The sequence below is a fragment of the Scyliorhinus canicula genome, chromosome 19 (assembly GCF_902713615.1).
Source record: "Scyliorhinus canicula chromosome 19, sScyCan1.1, whole genome shotgun sequence".
Lineage (NCBI taxonomy): Eukaryota > Metazoa > Chordata > Chondrichthyes > Carcharhiniformes > Scyliorhinidae > Scyliorhinus > Scyliorhinus canicula.
Window position 1 is genome coordinate 3,681,005 of NC_052164.1, and position 18,521 is coordinate 3,699,525.

The following is an 18,521-nucleotide window of genomic DNA, read 5'->3' on the forward strand; positions in this document are numbered from 1 at the left end:
GAACATAGAACAGTACAGCACAGAACAGGCCCTCCGGCTCTCGATGTTGTGCCGAGCAATGATCACCCTACTCAAACCCACGTATCCAACCTATACCCATAACCCAACAACCCTCCCCCCTTAACCTTACTTTTAAGGACACTACGGGCAATTTATCATGGCCAATCCACCTAACCCGCACATCTTTGGACTGTGGGAGGAAACCGGAGCGCCCGGAGGAAACCCACGCAGACACGGGGAGGACGTGCAGACTCCGCACAGACAGTGACCCAGTCGGGAACCGAACCTGGGACCCTGGAGCTGTGAAGCATGTATGCTAACCACCATGGTACCGTGCTACTGTCCTGTTCCTATCTTTCTACCATCTCCTGGGTTCAGCAGTCCCAAATATCCTTCTCTGTTTCATTGTCAGTAGCATCCCTGTGAGGTGCCTTTGGCCATGTTACCATGTTACAGATGCTGTAAATGCATCAGAGTTTGTTTGAAATCAATACAAAACCACAACTTTTTGTATTGATTCAATATTCCTTTTCTGTGAACTGATAATTTTCCCTCTCCTGCAGATATCCATTATTTCCATTGCTTGAGAATTGTAGAGATCCTCAGAAGGACAGAGGTTTCCACAAAGAATATTTTTGGAGGCTACTCCTCTCAGCGAATGAAGGTAAATTTATTCCAAATTTGACACAGTCCCTGCTGGCCCTTTTTCTGTTTAACAATTTAAAGTTGGCCCCTTTCTTCTTCTTGTTACTGCAGGATTGGCAGGAGATAGTGTCTCTATATGAAAAAGACAACATCTATCTAGGTAAGGAAGCTAGTTTGCTTTTATCTTACAATAAATTCATTAAATTCAAAACCAGCCTGGAGCCTGGAGCTGAGCTGTGAGTAACACACTGATCTCTGAATCACTCCAGGGACTTGAGCCCATCAGCTCAGGTGACACTCCAGTGCAGTACTGAGGGAGCACTGCGCTTGTTGGAGGCACTGGGCTGGATTCTCCACACCCCGACACCGAAATCGTGGCCGGCGTGGGGGTGGAGAATCCATTTTCCCGCAAGGAATCAGGACCGGTGCGGTTTCCCTGATTCTCCGGGTGAGAACGCCGCACCGCCTAGGACGTACCTGGGGCCATTGCCAGAAGCCTGCTCCACCGTGCTCCACCCCCGACCGGCCAAAGCCCCGATGGCTTGGAACAAATGTGGCCCAGCCAGTCGGGATATTCACGTGGTGGCTGTGGACTCAGTCCGCGGCCTCCCTGGTCAGGGGCGGGCCGATCGCAGGGCAGGGGAATGTTTGTGGGCGGACAGGGTCGGGCATGTGGCCGATCGGGGGGTTTATTTTTCGGGAGTTTTGCTGATGTGAGATGCATGAGCTCTGAGGAAGTGAAGTATTCTATCGGTGGGGCCGGTTTATGGCTTACCAGACGAGGAGTGTAACGACTAAGAAGCAGCAGCCTGGGCAAGAGATTACTCGAGGTGTGACAGAGGAAAAGATGGCGGAGGGGGCTGAGCGTTGTTGCCCATTCAGTGGTTTACTGAGCAACTGGTGGACATTTTGAACGCAAAGTTCCAGCAGCAGAGACAGGAGGCCTCAGAGGACCCGGCAAAGATGGTGGAGCAGCTTAGGGCGGCTATCGAGAGAGTGGAGAAGAGGCTGGAGGTCCAGAGTCTCGCACTCCAGAAGGTGGAGGAGTCGATGGGAGAGCAAGAGGGCCAGCTGGCCTCGTTGGAGGGAGAGATGGTGTTCGTGGGAGAGAGCCCGAAGAGGTTGAGGGAGAGATGGTGCTCGTGGGAGAGAGCCAGAAGAGGTTGAGGGAGAGATGGTGCTCGTGGGAGAGAGCCAGAAGAGGTTGAGGGAGAAAGTGGAGGACTTGGAGAATCGTTCCAGGAGGCAAAATCTCTGGATCGCGGAGCTGCCTGAGGGGTTCGAGGGAACGCAGGCCACAAGATATGTGGCGAGTTGGTGGTTAGCATCAATGCTTCACAGCTCCAGGGTCCCAGGTTCGATTCCCGGCTGGGTCACTGTCTGTGTGGAGTCTGCACGTCCTCCCCGTGTGTGCGTGGGTTTCCTCCGGGTGCTCCGGTTTCCTCCCACAGTCCAAAGATGTGCGGGTTAGGTGGATTGGCCATGCTAAATTGCCCGTAGTGTAAGGTTAATGGGGGGATTGTTGGGTTACGGGTATACGGGTTACGTGGGTTTAAGTAGGGTGATCATTGCTCGGCACAACATCGAGGGCCGAAGGGCCTGTTCTGTGCTGTACTGTTCTATGTTCTATGTTCTATTTTGGAGAAGTAGGTGGAGGAGGCGGGACTTTGATCATCCACACCTCTAGGTGGATCGAGCACACAGTGCACTGAGGAGGATGCCGAAGGCAGGGGAGCCACCGAGGGCGATGGTGGTGCGGCTGCATCATTTCCTCGACAAGGAGAAGATACTGAGATGGACGAAGGAAACGTGAAAGTGCCCCTGGGAAGTGAACGTGCTGAGGATCTGCCAGGACCTGGGTGTGGAGTTGGCCAAGCGACAGGCCGGTTATAATCTGATCAAGGCTGCCCTCTACAAGGAAGGAGTGAAGTTTGGAGTGTTGTATCCGGCTCGTCTGTGGGTCACACACCAGAATCGAGAGCCGGAGGAGGCGAGTGAATTTATAAGACATCATGGACTGGGAGGTGTGTGAGGACACTGACCTTTGGATCAATGTGGGGAATTTGAGTCTGCACACCGGGCGGTTTGGTGATTTACTGCGTCTGGGTATGAAGTGGCTAAGTGTGTTTTACTGTTTTTAGAGAATTGTGGGTGAAGACCGGCTGGGGATGGGGGGGTAGAATGTGGCCTTGAGCCTCCGGGAGGGGATGAAGGGATGAGGTGGAATTTGGCCAGGTTGGAGTTTCCAAGGGGAGGAGGCGAAGGTGCAGGAACTGGGGCCCTGGTCGGGCTGAGAGAGGTGATGGACTGCATGGCGGGGAAGGTTCTAGTCCGGGTGGGTTCCCAGTCAAGTTTTTCGGGTTGGAGCTGGGGTCCCTGATCGTTGAGATGTACAATGAGTTGATGGTGAGGGGGGAGTTCCCCCCACATTGTCTCTGGCTTTGATATCACTAATTTAAAGAGGGACAAGGACCCGGAGCAGTGTGGATCTTACCGCCCAATCTCGCTGTTGAATATGCCGCAAAGTTGTTGCCGAAGTCGCTGGAAACACGGATAGAGGATTGTGTGCCAGGGAGTGATTAGGCGAGGACCAGACAGGGTTTGTCAAGGGAGGGTAGTTGTCGGTGATTGTGCAGAGATTGCTTAATGTTATCGTGATGACCCCGGAGGGCCGTGAAGTGGAAGCAGTTGTGGCGATGGATGCAGAGAAGACGTTTCACCAGGTCGAGTGGGCGTATTTGCTCGAGGTGTTGGGGCGGTATGGGTTTGGGCTGGGGTTTGTGGATTGGGTTTGACTGCTGTATGAGTCACCTAAGGCCAGTATTTGGATGAACAAGGTTAGCTCAGATTATTTTCACCTGAAGAAGGAGCCGTGCTCCGAAAGCTCGTGTTTGAAACAAACCTGTTGGACTTTAACCTGGTGTTGTAAGACTTCTTACAGATTATTTTGGGTCACACCGTGGGACCAGGCAGGGATGACCGCTCTCCCCGCTGCTCTTTGCCCTGGCGATTGAGCCGCTGGCGATGGTGCTTAAGGGTTTGAGGGGGTGGGGGGGGGGGGGGGGGGGGGGGGGGGGGAGGCTCTGCAGGTTAGAGGGTGCTCTTGGCAAGGGAGCAATCGATTGGCGGAGATAGCATTGCTAAGCTTATTGAACTACTACTGGACAGTGAATATTGCAGGAAATGGGCGGTGGAGGAGTGGTTGGTATGGGGCAGGCTGTAAGCTGACCAGTTTGAGGGCACAGTTGTTGGCGCCCCCACTCCGTTCTCGCCGGCCAGGCGCTCCACGATGCGAGTGGTGGTGTCAACACTGAGGGTTTGGAATCCGTGTCGCCAGAACTTTGGACTGGAAGGGTCTCTGTGGCTGCCGATTTGCGATAATCGTATGTTTGGATCGGCGGGGTTGGATGCGAGGTTCCGGGGGTGGCGGCAGGTAGGGATAGAATATTTTAGGAATTTGTTTGTTGGAGGGAGTTTTGCGGACTTGGAGGAGCTGGAGGGGGTGCACCGGTTGCCAAAGGCGAATGGGTTCAGGTATCTGCAGGTTCGGGACTTGATGAGGAAGGAGGTTCCGGTGTTTCTGATGCTGCTGCTTCCGGTGCTGTAGGATAGCTTCTGTCCGAGAATGAAATAGGAGAGGGCAGGGTGGCAGACATGAAGGGGGAGTTGAGGAGAGGGAGCATCCCCAGCCGGGATAAAACATGTTCCTTGTAAACCATACATTCGAGATTGCTGCACATTTTTACAGCTAAGAGAAAATTCTTCATCTCTTCATCTAATCTCATTCTGTTCCTTTCTCCCCCATGTGTTTATCCAACCTCCTCTCCAGTGTGCCATTCACCTTAACAGCTCCCTCTGCTAGTCAACTCCACATCCTCGCCACTTTGGAGAATGGTGCTTCCTCCAAGGGTTCCTTGGATTTACTGGTGCCTGTCTTATATTCATGACTCTTTAGTTTTTTAGTTTTGGTTTCCTCCACAAGTGGAAACATCTTTGTCAGCCCTATCAAAAGTTTTAATTTTGGAATTTTAAAGACCCTTTATCAGGTCACCCCTTAGTTTTTATTCTAGAGAAAAGAACGCAGCCGGTTCAGTCTTCGCTGATGGGTATATTTTACTCTGTTGTGTATTTATACCTTTTATTGCCTTTTTATGGGGTATGTGGAACATTCCTTGTTCCAGGCCTATCCGGGCCCCCTCCCAAACTCCTTTACCGATACATTGATGACAAGAGCTTTGACAAAGAGTCATCGGACTCAAAACGTTAGCTCTTTTCTCTCCCTACAGATGCTGCCAGACTTGCTGAGATTTTCCAGCATTTTCCCTTTCGTGGATTTATACAGCTTCCCCTTAAATGCAATGGGAATATGAGGAATTATCTCCGTCTGTGCCTGTGGTTTTGATCCCCCTCGTTCCTCACAGACATGCTCTCTGTTCTGTTTTTTGTTTACAACAGCTGAACTCTCCAGTTTCCTGGTGAGAAATGTGAACTATGAAGTGCCGTCGCTGAAGAAGCAGATCAGTAAGTGCCAGCAACTGCAACAGGAGTACAGCCGCAAGGAGCTCGATTATATCAACAATGCAGCTGCCTTACGGGAAAAGTTCTTCACCTCCTGTAAACAGTTTGGAATAACGGTGGGTCCTTGTCTGTGCTCTTAATAAATTTTATAATTCTAGCAAAACAATTAATGACCGGAACCAGACACTGGAAAGCCCGAATGTAGGTGCCCGTCCCTTTAACGCAGGCAGCTATAATTGTTCAGCCTCTTCGAAACGAGTTACAACTGCATTCGGGGGCTCGGCTGCAGAATAGAATGTTGACTTTGCTTGTTTGACAAGTTAATTTAGAAGAAGGCAGCTCTCGAGCATATCCTCTCTCTCTCTCTCAAAGTGAGCCCAGTGTAAGAGGTATAAAATGTAAAAACCAATGTGACAGGTGCATCAGAATAAGGAATGGCATGTGATAATGTTCCTCATTAAATAAAGTATCGCCTGAGTGGCCAGCAACAACTTCAGAGTAGCTCTCGTTAAAACGCCTGTAGCCTCAGCCCATCATCATCTTCTGTTGAAACTCTTTTACATCCTAAGTCATCTCTTCCATTGATCCGCTAGCCGCTTTACACCATCGGTACACTTCAGCTCTTTCAAAACTCTTCTGCCCATATCGCCCGAGTCCCATTCATACATCACCCGTGTGCTCCCTGAACTGTGCTGACTTTCAACCTGGCAATGTTCCAATTTTTAAGTTTCCATCCTTGTGTTGAAACCCCTCCTAAGCCACCACTACCTGCCCCCAATCGCTTTAGCTTCATGCAGCCTTTAGACTCTCAAAATCTCTGCACTGCTACAATTCCAGCCCCCTATCCTTCCCTAAATAGTGCCCATACCTTTAACTGCCGGCATTGAGCTCTGGAATTTCCTACTTCTCATCCTGTACCTTCTAAGACACCTTTCAATCTTCTGTCTTAGGGCGGCATGGTGTCAAATATTTGTGTTAAAATTCCTGTGAAGTGCTTTGGGATTTTTTAGTATGTTAAATGTGCTATGTAAACACAACTTGTTGGGAGGTCAACTAGTGTATGTAACATAAAATGGTTTGTCTAACCCACACTTTCCACCTGTCAAGTTTTCTCTGATCTAGTCAAATGTTAAACTGCTAATTTCTCTGTGTATTTAATTTTTTAAAAAAATCATAAATGCAACAAGTAGCCATGTGACAGAGGGGCCAGAATGTCTGAAACCCTGGGTGACCTTATTGAAGTTTTTGGGATCTTGCTGTGCAGTTTGGCCACTAAGTTTCCTTATATTACAACAGTGACTCCGCTTCAAAAGTATTTTATTGAGTAAAGAACTTTTAAAGATCCTGAGGTTGAGAAAGGTGTTACAGAAATGCAAGTTCTGTCTTTTCCTTCCTGTGCGATCTTAACACTGCATTCTGTTGCAGAATGCGTGTGATTTGTGGGTATAGATTTCGATTTATTGTCACATACTGAGATACAGTGAAAGGTATTGTTCTGTGTACGGTTCTTCTGGTAGGGTGTGACCTAGCTCTGGCCCTTTGGACCTGAGGTGGTCAAGGTGCTTCTGCACCGTCTGTCGTGACGTGTTATGAAATTGGTCCGGTCTGTCGCTGGAATCCAACAGGCACCGTGCCCAATGTTTCAGATGTACACCGTATCCCCTGGTTTGAAACTCCTGGTGCACGTCTGCCTTTTGGCCTCGTCGCTGCACGATCGTGCCAGTTGCGTCTCCACGGACCCACTAGTCTGTTTCTTCACCCCTCTCTTGAAGGTCTGTACCACTCGCTCGTCCAGCCCGTTCGAGGAAGGAAGATACTGGCCGTGCGGATGTGTCGCGCACTGTTTGTATTCATAAAGCGTTCAAACTTGTAACTGGTGAACGGGGTGAGGTTGTCTGTCACTAGCACCTCTGGGATGCCGTGGGTGCTGAAAGAGAGTCGTAGCTTCTCAACCGTGGCCTTTGATGTGGTGTATGACATCCAATGGACTTTCAGCCACTTCAAGTGGGGATCTAAAAACATTGACCCTTGGAAGGGTCCGGCACGCAGGTGGCGTGGCCAGTCCCATGGACGTAACGGGGTGGCTGCTGGGAGCTTCTGCTGCTCCTGGCGTGAGCATTGTTGCACCAGTCGTTCGATTGCGCCATCCAGGCCTGGTCACCACACGTAACCTCTGGCCAGCATCTTCATTCTCCACATCCCTGGGTGCCCGTTGTACAGATCCTGCAGAATCGCCCGTCTGAACCATCATGAACCCCACACAGGAGGATGCCGGCTTCCACACTGAGCTCCGGTATCTTGGCATCAAAGGCCCAGAGGTCCTCGGGCAGCTTCACTTTCTGGTCCCCGTGTAAGACGATGTGGTGAAGCTTTCGCCAGTATTGAGTCCTTTTGTGTCCAGTCGTGTATCTGGGCGGCAATGACCGGTAAGGCGTCCATAAAGTTAATGGTTGAAACAACTTTATAGAACAGTACAGCACAGAACAGGCCCTTCGGCCCTCGATGTTGTGCCGAGCAATGATCACCCTACTCAAACCCACATATCCACCCTATACCTGTAACCCAACAACCCCCCCCTCCCCCCACCCTCGTACGCGGCTGGCAACCGAGCCCATCGCTGAATCCAGATGGACGCTATTGACGGGATAGCCTTGTCCTCTTTAAAAAGCCCTAGCAATGGCTTATGATCCGACACAATGGTGAATTAATGCCCATATACGCATTGATGAAATTTCTTCACCGCAAATATGACGGCCAAACCTTCTTTTTCAATGTGGGTGTAATTGCACTCCGCAGCAGCCAGAATCCTTGACGTGTGTGCCATCGGCCTTTCTCTACCGTCAGACGCACGTTAGGACAACATTTCACCAAGAGGGACTTTGAGGAGTCGTAATGTGTCGATAATCTCAATGACCAGCAGGCAAAGGCCTCCTCCTGAGGCGCTCTCTACGTCCATTCTTGGTGCTTCTTCAGCAATGCGTGTGGAGGGACGAAAATGGGCGTTGGGCCAGGAATAAATTTCATGCAGTAATTTCTGAGACCTAAGAATGACCGTAACTCTGTCACGTTTTCCAGAGTGGGGGCTTGCTTTATTGCCCCCCGCCTTCTCCACAACTGGGTGTAACCAATTCCGATCCACATGGTAACCCAAGTATGTAACTTCCTTGGCGTAGAAAATGCACTTTCCCATCTTGAGAGGGGCGCCCCGGCTCGGAAAGCCGGCGGAGGATATCCTCCAGGTTGCTCAGGTGCTCCCTTTCCATGGCTTCGGTGACCAGGACGTCAGCCAGGCAGATCGCCACACACGGTACCCCTCTCAGGATGTGCTCCACAACACGCTGAAATATTGCGCAAGTCAACAACACTCCAATGGCAGCCTAGTGTACTCCTAGAGCACCTCTGGGTGTTAATGGTTAGCCTGGAATCAGGCTCCAGCTGGAGATAGGCGTGGCTCTTGTCAAGCTTGGAAAAGGAATGTCCCCCATCTAACTTCATGTATAGGTCCTCCATCCACGGCATTGGGTACCTGTCCCGACGGGAGGCCTTGTTTATGGTCAACTTGTAGTCTCCGCACAGGTGTCTGGTTTTGTCAGGTTTTAGTACTGGGACTACCGGAGCTATCCAATCGGCAAACTGCACCGGTCGGATGATACGAGCTGGAGGCAGAGACCCGATATAACGAGGCTCATGCTACCACCCATGCTGTCATTGAGGGGTGCATCGGACAGCTTAAAGTACAGGTCCGATGCCTTAACCGCTCTGGCCTCCTGCTTTGTGGTAGTCTGCTGTGCCCTCCACAACCTGGCACAGCAGCAGAGCGACAGGCTAAAGGAGGAGGACGGACATGCAGTCTTGACTGAGGAGGAGAAGGAGGTGGACCAGGAGGGAATGGAGGTCGAGCCCAGGAAGGACCCACAGGAATCATAGAATTTACAGTGCAGAAGGAGGCCATTTGGCCCATCGGGTCTGCACCGGCCCTTGGAAAGAGCACCCCACTTAAGCCCACACCTCCACTCTATCCCCGTAACCCAATAACCGAACCCAACCTTTTGGACACTAAGGGTAATTTATCATGGCCAGTCCACCTAACCTGCACATCTTTGGACTGTGGGAGGAAACCGGAGCACCCGGAAGAATCCCATGCAGACACAGGGAGAAAGTACAAACACCACACAGACAGTGACCCGAGGCCAGAATTGAACCCGGGACCCTGGAGCTGTGAGACAGCAGTGCTAACCACTGTACCACCCAGGAGGAGCTGGAAGATGAAGAACAGGCGGCGGCAAGGGTTTGTCATGCCCGGAAGACCTAAAGGCCCTCGTTCTCACCTGGCTTTGTCTGCCAGCCAACTCTCCCCCATCCCTTCTTCCCTCTCCACCCCCTCCCCAACTGCCCTGTCCCACTCTCTGTGGGTCTGTGTAACATCACCCCAGGGGGATGGACCTGCGTTGGCACGGTTATTGTGTCAATATACAAGGCAGGGGAGTGATGATAACCCGCTGTGAGGTTAGCTCTGGTGCTGCTCCGTTTATGCCAAGTCTGACTCCTGTCTTTCTGGTTATCACTGCTCCTGCCAGTGGAAACAGAATAAATAAGGAGAATCTATCAAAAACCTTCATGATTTTGAATGTCTCCATCAAAATCTCCTCTTGGCCATCTGTGCTCTAAGGAGAGAAATTCCAGCTTCTCCAGTCCCGCCACAACCCAAGACCCTGGTACCATTCTGGCTCGCCTCGTGTACCCCCTCCATGACCTTCAACATCTTTTCTGAAGCATGGTGCCCAGTATTGTATTCCGTACTCCAGCTGGGCTAACCAGTCATTTCTGAAGTTTTAGCATAGCTAACTTGTTTTTGTGATTTATGCATCTACTGCATTTATAAAACCCTTTATCCAGAGACCGGTTAGAATGGGGAACACGCTACTGGTTGGGGTTAACAGCGTCGCTACATTGAAGGTGAAGCTAGATAAACAGATGAGTGAAAAAGGAATAGAAACGGATATTGATAAGGTGGGAGCCTGGAACATAAACACCAATCTGGACACGAGATATGTGGCCTCTTTCTGTGCCGTAGACTCTGCATCGTAATGTAGAATAGAGCAGACTATATGTATTTTTAAAAATAATTTTACCAACCTGTTGTGCCACCTTCAACATTTATATCTGTGAACCTCAGCTGTCTGTGTTCCTGCTTCCCCTTTAAAGGAAAGAAACTTCCCTTCCAAAAATATTACAAAGGCTGTGGAACATTATTCCTGGGTTATAAGTGACTGAAGTTTCTATGTCACTGTGCAGGGAAATGATGTCCAACAGGAGCTGCTATCCCTGTGTAATGACCTCCCATCTGGCCTTGATGGTATTGCTGAGGGAACTGGACATCTTACAGAGGCCCTTGAGTTGTACGGAGCCTGTGTGGAGTTTGTGTGTGGCAGGTAAGGATGTGGCACGAGGCGTTTGATTTGAATGTACCCACCAGGTTTCGATCAAAATGGATTAACAAGAATCGTTCCGTGATAATGTTTACTCCACCTTTGGCACAGTGTGCATATTTTGGAAAGGGGTGGGGTGGGAGGGGGATGTGGGGGGGAGGGGGAGGGGGGGTGGTGGCAGTGGGGTGGGGGATGAGAGGGGCGGTGGAGGCTGGGGGTGTGGGAAGAGTTCAGAACAAGGGGGCATAACCTTAAATTGAGAGCTAGGGAGTTGGGGCGTAATGTCGGAGTGTTCAAGGACTGGAAATTCCAAACAAGTTGATGTTTTTTTTTGCTAGACAGAGACTCTTGAGGCTTCTAGAACCAAAGTGGGTGGATGGAAATTAAAATACAGATCGAATGGTGCAACACACTCACGGCATTGAATCAGAGCATAGGAAATAGAAACAAAAGCAGGAGGATGGATTGCCCCTGGAGCCTGCTGCACCATTCAGTTAGATCATAACTGATCTTCCACCTCAACACCATTTTCCTGCACTGTCCCCATATCCTTTACTATCTTTAGTGTCTACCTGTATAAATCTTTTGATCTCTGTCTCAATGACTGAGCTTTCACAGCCCTCGAGTGCAGAGAATTCCATAGATTCACCACCCTTTGAGTGTCCTCCTCATCGCAGTCCTAAATGGCCTATCCCTTAGCCTGTGGCTATATCTCTAGTTCTAGATCCCCTCAGCCAGAGGAAATATCCATCCTGCACCTACCCTGTTGAGCCCAGTAAGAAATGTGTATGTTTGAATGAGATCCCCCCCACCGCTGGAAAGTACATTCTTCCTTAGGCAAGGGAACTAAAACTATTCACAATACTCCAGGTGCGTTCTCACCAGGGCTCTATACAATTGCAGTCCTGTACTGAAATAATCTTGGGCGGCAGATCGGCGCAGTGGTTAGCACTGCTGCCTCACGGCACCGAGGACCCGGGTTCGATCCCAGCCCCAGATCTCCGTCCGTGTGGAGTTTTCACATTCTGCCCATGTCTGCGTGGGCCTCACCCCACACAACCCAAAGATGTGCAGGGTAGGTGAATTGGCCACGCTAAATTGGCCCTTAATTGGAAAAAAAAGAATTAGGTACTCTAATTTTTTTAAATTCTTGCCGTTAAATGGCCTCCTCTTGTTCCTGTATGGTTGCTGTAGTGCTGGAACACTGCTCGTGTTTGACCCCTTGTTCTGCTCCACTGTTGTAGATGTGTTGTTTGTGGAGTATGCTAGGAATGGTGAGAATGTGAAACTCACTACCCTTGGGAGTAGTTGTAGTGAATCACACAGGTGTATTTAAGGAGAGCTGGACAAGCATATGAGAGAGAAGGAAAGGGATGGTTACTCTGATCGATTTAGGTGATAAAAGATGGGAGGAGACTTGATTGGAGCATAAAGACCAGCATGGACTGGTTGGGCTGAATGGCCTGCTTCTGTGCTGTATTGGATCCAGTGAGTCAGCCTGGGGCTAGTAGCTCATCTTGTAGCTGTCGATAGAGTCAGCAGTACAGAGCATCTGTTCTGTCTCTTGATGTTGAGATGATTGAGGGCAGGAGGGGAGGTAGGGGAAAGGAGCATGACAGCAGTGTGAGAAACAAAATAAATTCACTGAATCGTAAAAATTTGCCAGCCTTGCTGTTGGCTATTGTTTCATTGATCCAAAGGAGGGCTGTTAGACACTTCTGCTAACGGAGAGTTTTGTTTTGTCGTAAATTGAGGATTAGGAAAAGACCAGCTGGTTCATCAACCCAGCCTCACAGGCCTGAGGGTTTCTGCACACGTTCTCTCCCCCCCCCCCCCCCCCCCCCCCCACTCTCCCTCCACTCTGTGCTCCCTTGTGTTTTGCTGCTGACTAATTCCGATGTGTTGTGGCTGACAGCGTCTCCGAGCCCATTACTCCGTTACTCAAACATGTTCAAATCAAAGGAAACACGACTGTCTATGAATGGAGAACTGGACAGACACCGTTGAACATTGAGCGCCCAGTTGGCTTGAAGAATGTGTTGACTCAACAACCGGCAGAGCCTGCAGACACGGTGAGCCCCTTCATCCGTGATGAATCTCTTCACCCCTTCAACGCTGAATCTTTGAGAAATACCTTTCTTGTTGATTAAGCATCCACTACTGCACTTCTCCCTGATGCTCAGCGTCGTGGGGCATCAGGAAGCAGTTCAGGACATGCTGGGGTACCAATCAGTAAATGGCCAAGTAGATTTACTTTTTCTGTAGTTGTAGTGAATCACACAGGTGTATTTAAGGAGAGCTGGACAAACATATGAGAGAGAAGGAAAGGGATAAATTGTGTTTACTGAGTTTTAAAATAGATATTTTTGAATATGTCATAGCTCAAAGTTTGATGACTTCTGGTCTTCCTGTTATTTAAAAAAAATAATAATTTGTATTGAAATTTTTACAAAATATAAACATCTCAACTCTGTTAACAAAACAACCGCGGTAACACCCCAAGAACAATACCCACCCAACTTCAAAAGCAACTACAAACAGCCGGCCTATTTCCCTACCGTTCTGCCAGGAAGTCCAGGAAAGGCTGCCACCGCCTGAAGAACCCTTGTACTGATCCCCTCGGGGCAAATTTCACCGTCTCCAATTTAATGAACCCCGCCATATCATTGATCCAGGCCTCCACACTTGGGGGCTTTGCATCCTTCCATTGGAGCAAGATCCTCCGCCGGGCTACTAGGGACGCAAAGGCCAGAACACCGGCCTCTTTCGCCTCCTGCACTCCCGGCTCCACTGCAACCCCAAAAATTGCGAGTCCCCAGCCTGGCTTGACCCTGGATCCCACCACCCTCGACACCGTCCTTGCTACCCCCTTCCAAAACTCCACAAGCGCTGGGCACACCCAAAACATATGGGCGTGGTTCGCTGGGCTCCCCGAACACCTAGCACACCTGTCCTCGCCCCCGAAAAACCTACTCATCCTCGTCCAAGTCATGTGGGCCCTATGCAGCACCTTGAACTGTATGAGGCTAAGACTCGTACAGGAAGAGGAGGAATTCACTCTCTCCAGGGCATCCGCCCAAGTCCCCTCCTCAATCTCCTCACCCAGCTCCTCTTCCCATTTACCCTTCAGCTCCTCCACCGAGGCCTCGTCTACCTCCTGCATTACCCGATATATGTCCGAAACCCTCCCTCCTCCAACCCACACCCCCGAGAGCAACCGATCCCACACCCCTCATGGGGGCAGCAAGGGGAACCCCTCCACCTGCTGCCTGGCAAACGCCCTAACCTGCATGTATCTAAACATGTTCCCCGGGGGGAGCCCAAACTTCCCCTCTAACTCCCCCAAGCCTGCGAACCTCCCTCCACAAACAGGTCCCTCAACCTCCTAACCCCTACCCTGTGCCAGCCTAGAAATCCGCCATCAATGCTCCCTGGGACAAACCGATGGTTCCCCCGTATCGGGGCCTCCATCGAACCCCCCACTTCTCCCCTATGCCGTCTCCATTGCCCCCAAATTTTGAGGGTAGCCACCACCACCGGGCTCGTGTTGTAACTCGTTGGAGGGAGCGGCAATGGCGCCGTTACCAGCGCCTCCAGGCTCGTGCCCACACATGACGCCACCCTCCATCCTCTTCCATGCTGCCCCTTCCTCGTCCATTACCCACTTATGCACCATTGCTGCGTTGGCAGCCCAATAGTACTCACAGAGGTTGGGCAACGCCAACACCCCCCATCCCTGCCCCGTTCCAGGAACACTCTTCTCACCCTCGGAGTCCCATGCGCCCACCCAAATCCCGTGATACTCCTGTTGACCCTCCTAAAAAAGGCCTTTAGGATAAGGATGGGGAGGCACTGGAACAGGAACAAAAACCTCGGGAGCACCGTCATCTTAACGGACTGCACCCTCCCCGCCAGTGACAGCGGTAACATATCCCACCTCTTAAACTCCTCCTCCATCTGCTCCACCAACCTTGTGAGGTTGAGCTTGTGCAGGGCCCCCCAGCTCCCAGCCACCTGGACCCCTAGGTACCTGAAGCTCTTCCCTGCCTGCTTCAGTGGGAGCCTACCAATCCCTTCCTCTTGATCCCCCGGATGCACCACAAACAACTCACTCTTGCCCAGGTTCAACCCCCGAATTCACTAAGAATTCTCATCACCTCCGGCATCTCCCCCACTGAGTCCGCCACATACAGCAACAGGTCGTCCGCGTACAGCGACACTCGATGCTCCTCCCCACCCCGCACCAGGCCCCTCCAGTTCCCTGACTCCCTCAGTGCCATGGCCAGGGGCTCAATCGCCAACGCGAAGAGCAAGGGGGACAGAGGGCACCCCTGTCTCATCCCCCGGTACAGCCGAAAGTACTCCGACCTCCTCCTATTTGTGGCTACACTCGCCATCGGGGCCTCGTAGAGCAGCCTCACCCACCGGATAAACCCCTCCCCAAACCTCTCCAGCACCTCCCACAGATACTCCCACTCAACCCTATCGAAGGCCTTCTCCGCGTCTAACGCCACCACTATCTCCGCCTCCCCTTCCATGGCCGTCATCATAATGACATTGAGGAACCTTCGCACGTTCGTATTCAACTGCCTTCCCTTCACAAACCCCGTCTGGTCCTCATGAATGACCCCGGGCACGCAATCCTCTATTCTAGTGGCCAGGATCTTTGCCAGCAGCTTAGCGTCGGCGTTTAGCAGCATAATCGGCCTATATGACCCGCACTGCAGAGGGTCCTTGTCCCGCTTCAGGATCAGGGAAATCAGCGCCCGTGACATAGTTGGGGGCAAAGCCCCCCCCCCCCCCCCCCCCCCCCCCCCCCCGTTAAAGGTCTGGACCAACAGGGGGCCCAACAGGTCCAAATACCTTTTATAGAATTCAGCCAGAAACCCGTCCGGCCCTGGCGCCTTCCCCGACTGCATGCTCCCTATCCCTTTGACCACCTCCTCCAGCTCGATCGGCACCCCTAGTCCCTCCACCTGCTCCTCCTCCACCCTCGGGAATCGCAGCTTGTCCAAGAAGCGCCCCATTCCACCCCCCTCCACCGGGGGTTCCGACCGGTACAGTTCCCCATAGAAGTCTCTGAAGACCCCATTAACATCTACTCCCCTCCGCACCACCTTCCCAGTCTTATCCGTCACTCCCCCAATCTCCCTGGCTGCGTCCCGCTTTCGGAGCTGGTGTGCCAGCATCCTGCTCGCCTTCTCCCCATATTCATACACCGCCCCCTGTGCTTTCCTTTCTGGTAGTCAATAGGTCGAATCTGGCCTGAAGGCTACGCCTCTCCCCCAGCAATCCCTCCTCTGGAGCCTCCGCATATCTCCTATTCACCTGCACCATCTCCCCTATCAGTCTCTCCCTCTCTCTCTGCTCCCCCATCTCCCTATGGGTTCGGATGGAGATCAATTCCCCCCTCATCACCGCCTTCAATGCCTCCCAGACCGTCCCCACTCGGACCTCCCCGTTGTCATTGGCCTCAAGGTACCTCTCGATACACCCCCGAACCCTCTCGGCCACCTCCTCATCTGCCAGCAGCCCCACCTCCATGCGCCAGAGCGGACGTTGGTCCCTCTCTTCCCCCAGCCCGAGGTCCACCCAGTGCGGGGCATGATCTGAAATGGCAATGGCGGAGTAATCCACATCCTCCACCCTCGAAACCAACCCCCTGCTCAGGACCAAAAAAATCAATCCTTGAGTAAGCCTTATGCACGTGGGAGAAAAACGAGTATTCCCTGGCCCTTGGCCTCGCAAACCTCCAGGGATCCATCCCCCCCCCCCCCCCCCCCTCCCCCCCCATCTGGTCCATAAATCCCCTCAACACCTTAGCCGCCGCCGGCCTCCTACCCGTCCGGGACTTGGATCGATCCAATGGGGGATCCAGTACCGTGTTGAAGTCCCCCCCCATGATCAGGCCCCCCACCTCCAGGTCCAGAATGCGGCCCAACATACGCCGCATAAACCCCGCATCGTCCCAATTTGGGGCGTAAACATTCACCAACACCACCCGCTCCCCCTGCAGCTTACCACTCACCATCACCCTATCTCCCGCCACTGTCAGCCACCACATTTAACGCCTCAAACGATACCTTCTTCCCCACCAGGATCGCCACCCCCCTACTCTTCTCATCCAGCCCTGAGTGGAATACTTGGCCCACCCACCCCTTTCTCAGCCGGACCTGGTCCACCACTCTCAGGGGTGTCTCCTGGAGCATGGCCACATCCGCCTTCAGGTGCGCAACTACCCGGGCCCGTTTGACCGGCCCATTCAGCCCCCTCACATTCCAGGTTATCAGCCGGATCCGAGGGCTCCCTGCCCCCTTCCCCTGCCGATTAGCCATACCCCATCCCTTGCCCACCACCGGCCAGCGTCCCACGCTCTGCCTGTTCCCCACGGCGGCATCTCCCCCCCCCCCCCTCCAGCACCCCCTGCGTCCTCCAGCTCCTTCCTGACCGTTTCAGCAGCAACCCGGTACCCCGCCCCCCCCCACCCCCTCCCCAGGCTAGGACCCCTCCTAACCGCGCCCCTCCCTCTATAGCACTCCCGTGAGCCAGCTAACTTCTGCTGACCCCGGCGACTCCCGCCCTACCTCCGACTCCTCCCCACGTGGGACTGCCCATCCCCCCCCCCCCCCCCCCCCCCGCTCTTGGAAAAGGAAAAGAAAACTTCCAGCAACGACCCGCGCTTCTCAGCCCCGACCCCGCCCCCACCATCTCCCAGCGCGGGAAACCCGAGAAAAGCCTGCGCTTTCGCCCTACCCGGCCCCGCCCCCTCCAGGGCCACTCCCATTGTCAGACCCCCCACCAGCTCCCCAAACTCCCTGTTTACCCCCTTGCCCGAACTCGTCCACCCGACCCCTGCAGAAAAATCCATATAGAAAAGACAAATCGACATCACCCCACCCACCCTAAGGCCAACCCACATCTTACATTAAACCAAGCAAATACAAATACAGTATTATACAGCATTCCCCATCTTAGACCCTCAGTTTGAGTCCAATTTCTCGGCCTGCACAAAGGCCCACGCCTCCTCCGGGGACTCAAAGTAGTGGTGCCGATCCTTATAGGTGACCCACAGACGCGCCGGCTGCAACATGCCAAACTTCACACTTCGTCTATGGAGCACCGCCTTCGTCCGGTTAAACCCGGCCCTCCGCTTCGCCACCTCCGCACTCTAGTCCTGGAAGATCCGCACCTCCGTGTTCTCCCACTTGCTGCTCCGCTCCTTCTTGGCCTACCGGAGCACACACTCACGATCCACGAACCGATGAAACCGCGGTGGCCCGTTCGGCTTGGGCCTCCTAGCCAGAATTCTGTGGGCCCCCTCTAACTTCAGGGGCCCCTGGAAGGACCCAGCCCCCATCAGCGAGTTTAACATAACCGCCACGTAGGCCGCTAGGTCCGACCCCTCCAGCCCCTCCGTGAGGCCCAGGATCCGCAAATTCTTCCTCCTCGACCGGTTATCCAGCTCCTCGAACCGCTCCTGCCATCTTTTATGGAGCGCCTAGTGCATCTCCACCTTCCCGACCACGGCCGCGACCTCGTCCTCCCTTTCGGAGGCCTGCTGCTGCAGCTCCCGGATCGCAGCCCCCTGGGCTGTCTGGGTCTCCATCAGTTCCCTGTTGGTTACCTTGATGGACTCCAGCAGCTCCAACTTAAGCTCCTGGAAGCAGCGCAGCAGAGTCGGCTGCTGCTCCTGAACCCACTGCCTCAGCTCCTCAAGGCCTCCGCCGGCCGCCATTTTGTCTTCCTTCCCCCGCTTTTTCAGGGGTGCTTTCTCCGGTTTTCTCCTTACCCCACTCCTGGTCTGGACCATAGGACCATTGGGGTCGACTCCTGTCCTCTTCCCACGTCGGGATTTGCCGACACAGCTCCGTTGGGGGCCCTGAAAAGAGCCCCAAAGTCCGTTTTCAGCGGGAGCTGCCGAATGTGCGC

The 18,521-nt window shown here is 52.8% G+C and overlaps 1 protein-coding gene across 1 annotated transcript in view; it reads left to right on the plus strand.

The window, feature by feature from the left end:
* cdk5rap3 (CDK5 regulatory subunit associated protein 3) overlaps window positions 1–18,521 on the plus strand; it is a 36,370-nt gene that overhangs the window by 8,717 nt on the left and 9,132 nt on the right. Inside the window, exons 4-8 of the mRNA XM_038779034.1 lie at window positions 564–664; window positions 757–805; window positions 5,101–5,279; window positions 10,459–10,595; window positions 12,508–12,664. Coding sequence (XP_038634962.1) covers window positions 564–664; window positions 757–805; window positions 5,101–5,279; window positions 10,459–10,595; window positions 12,508–12,664 — 623 coding nt within the window. The remainder of the gene's footprint in view (window positions 1–563; window positions 665–756; window positions 806–5,100; window positions 5,280–10,458; window positions 10,596–12,507; window positions 12,665–18,521) is intronic.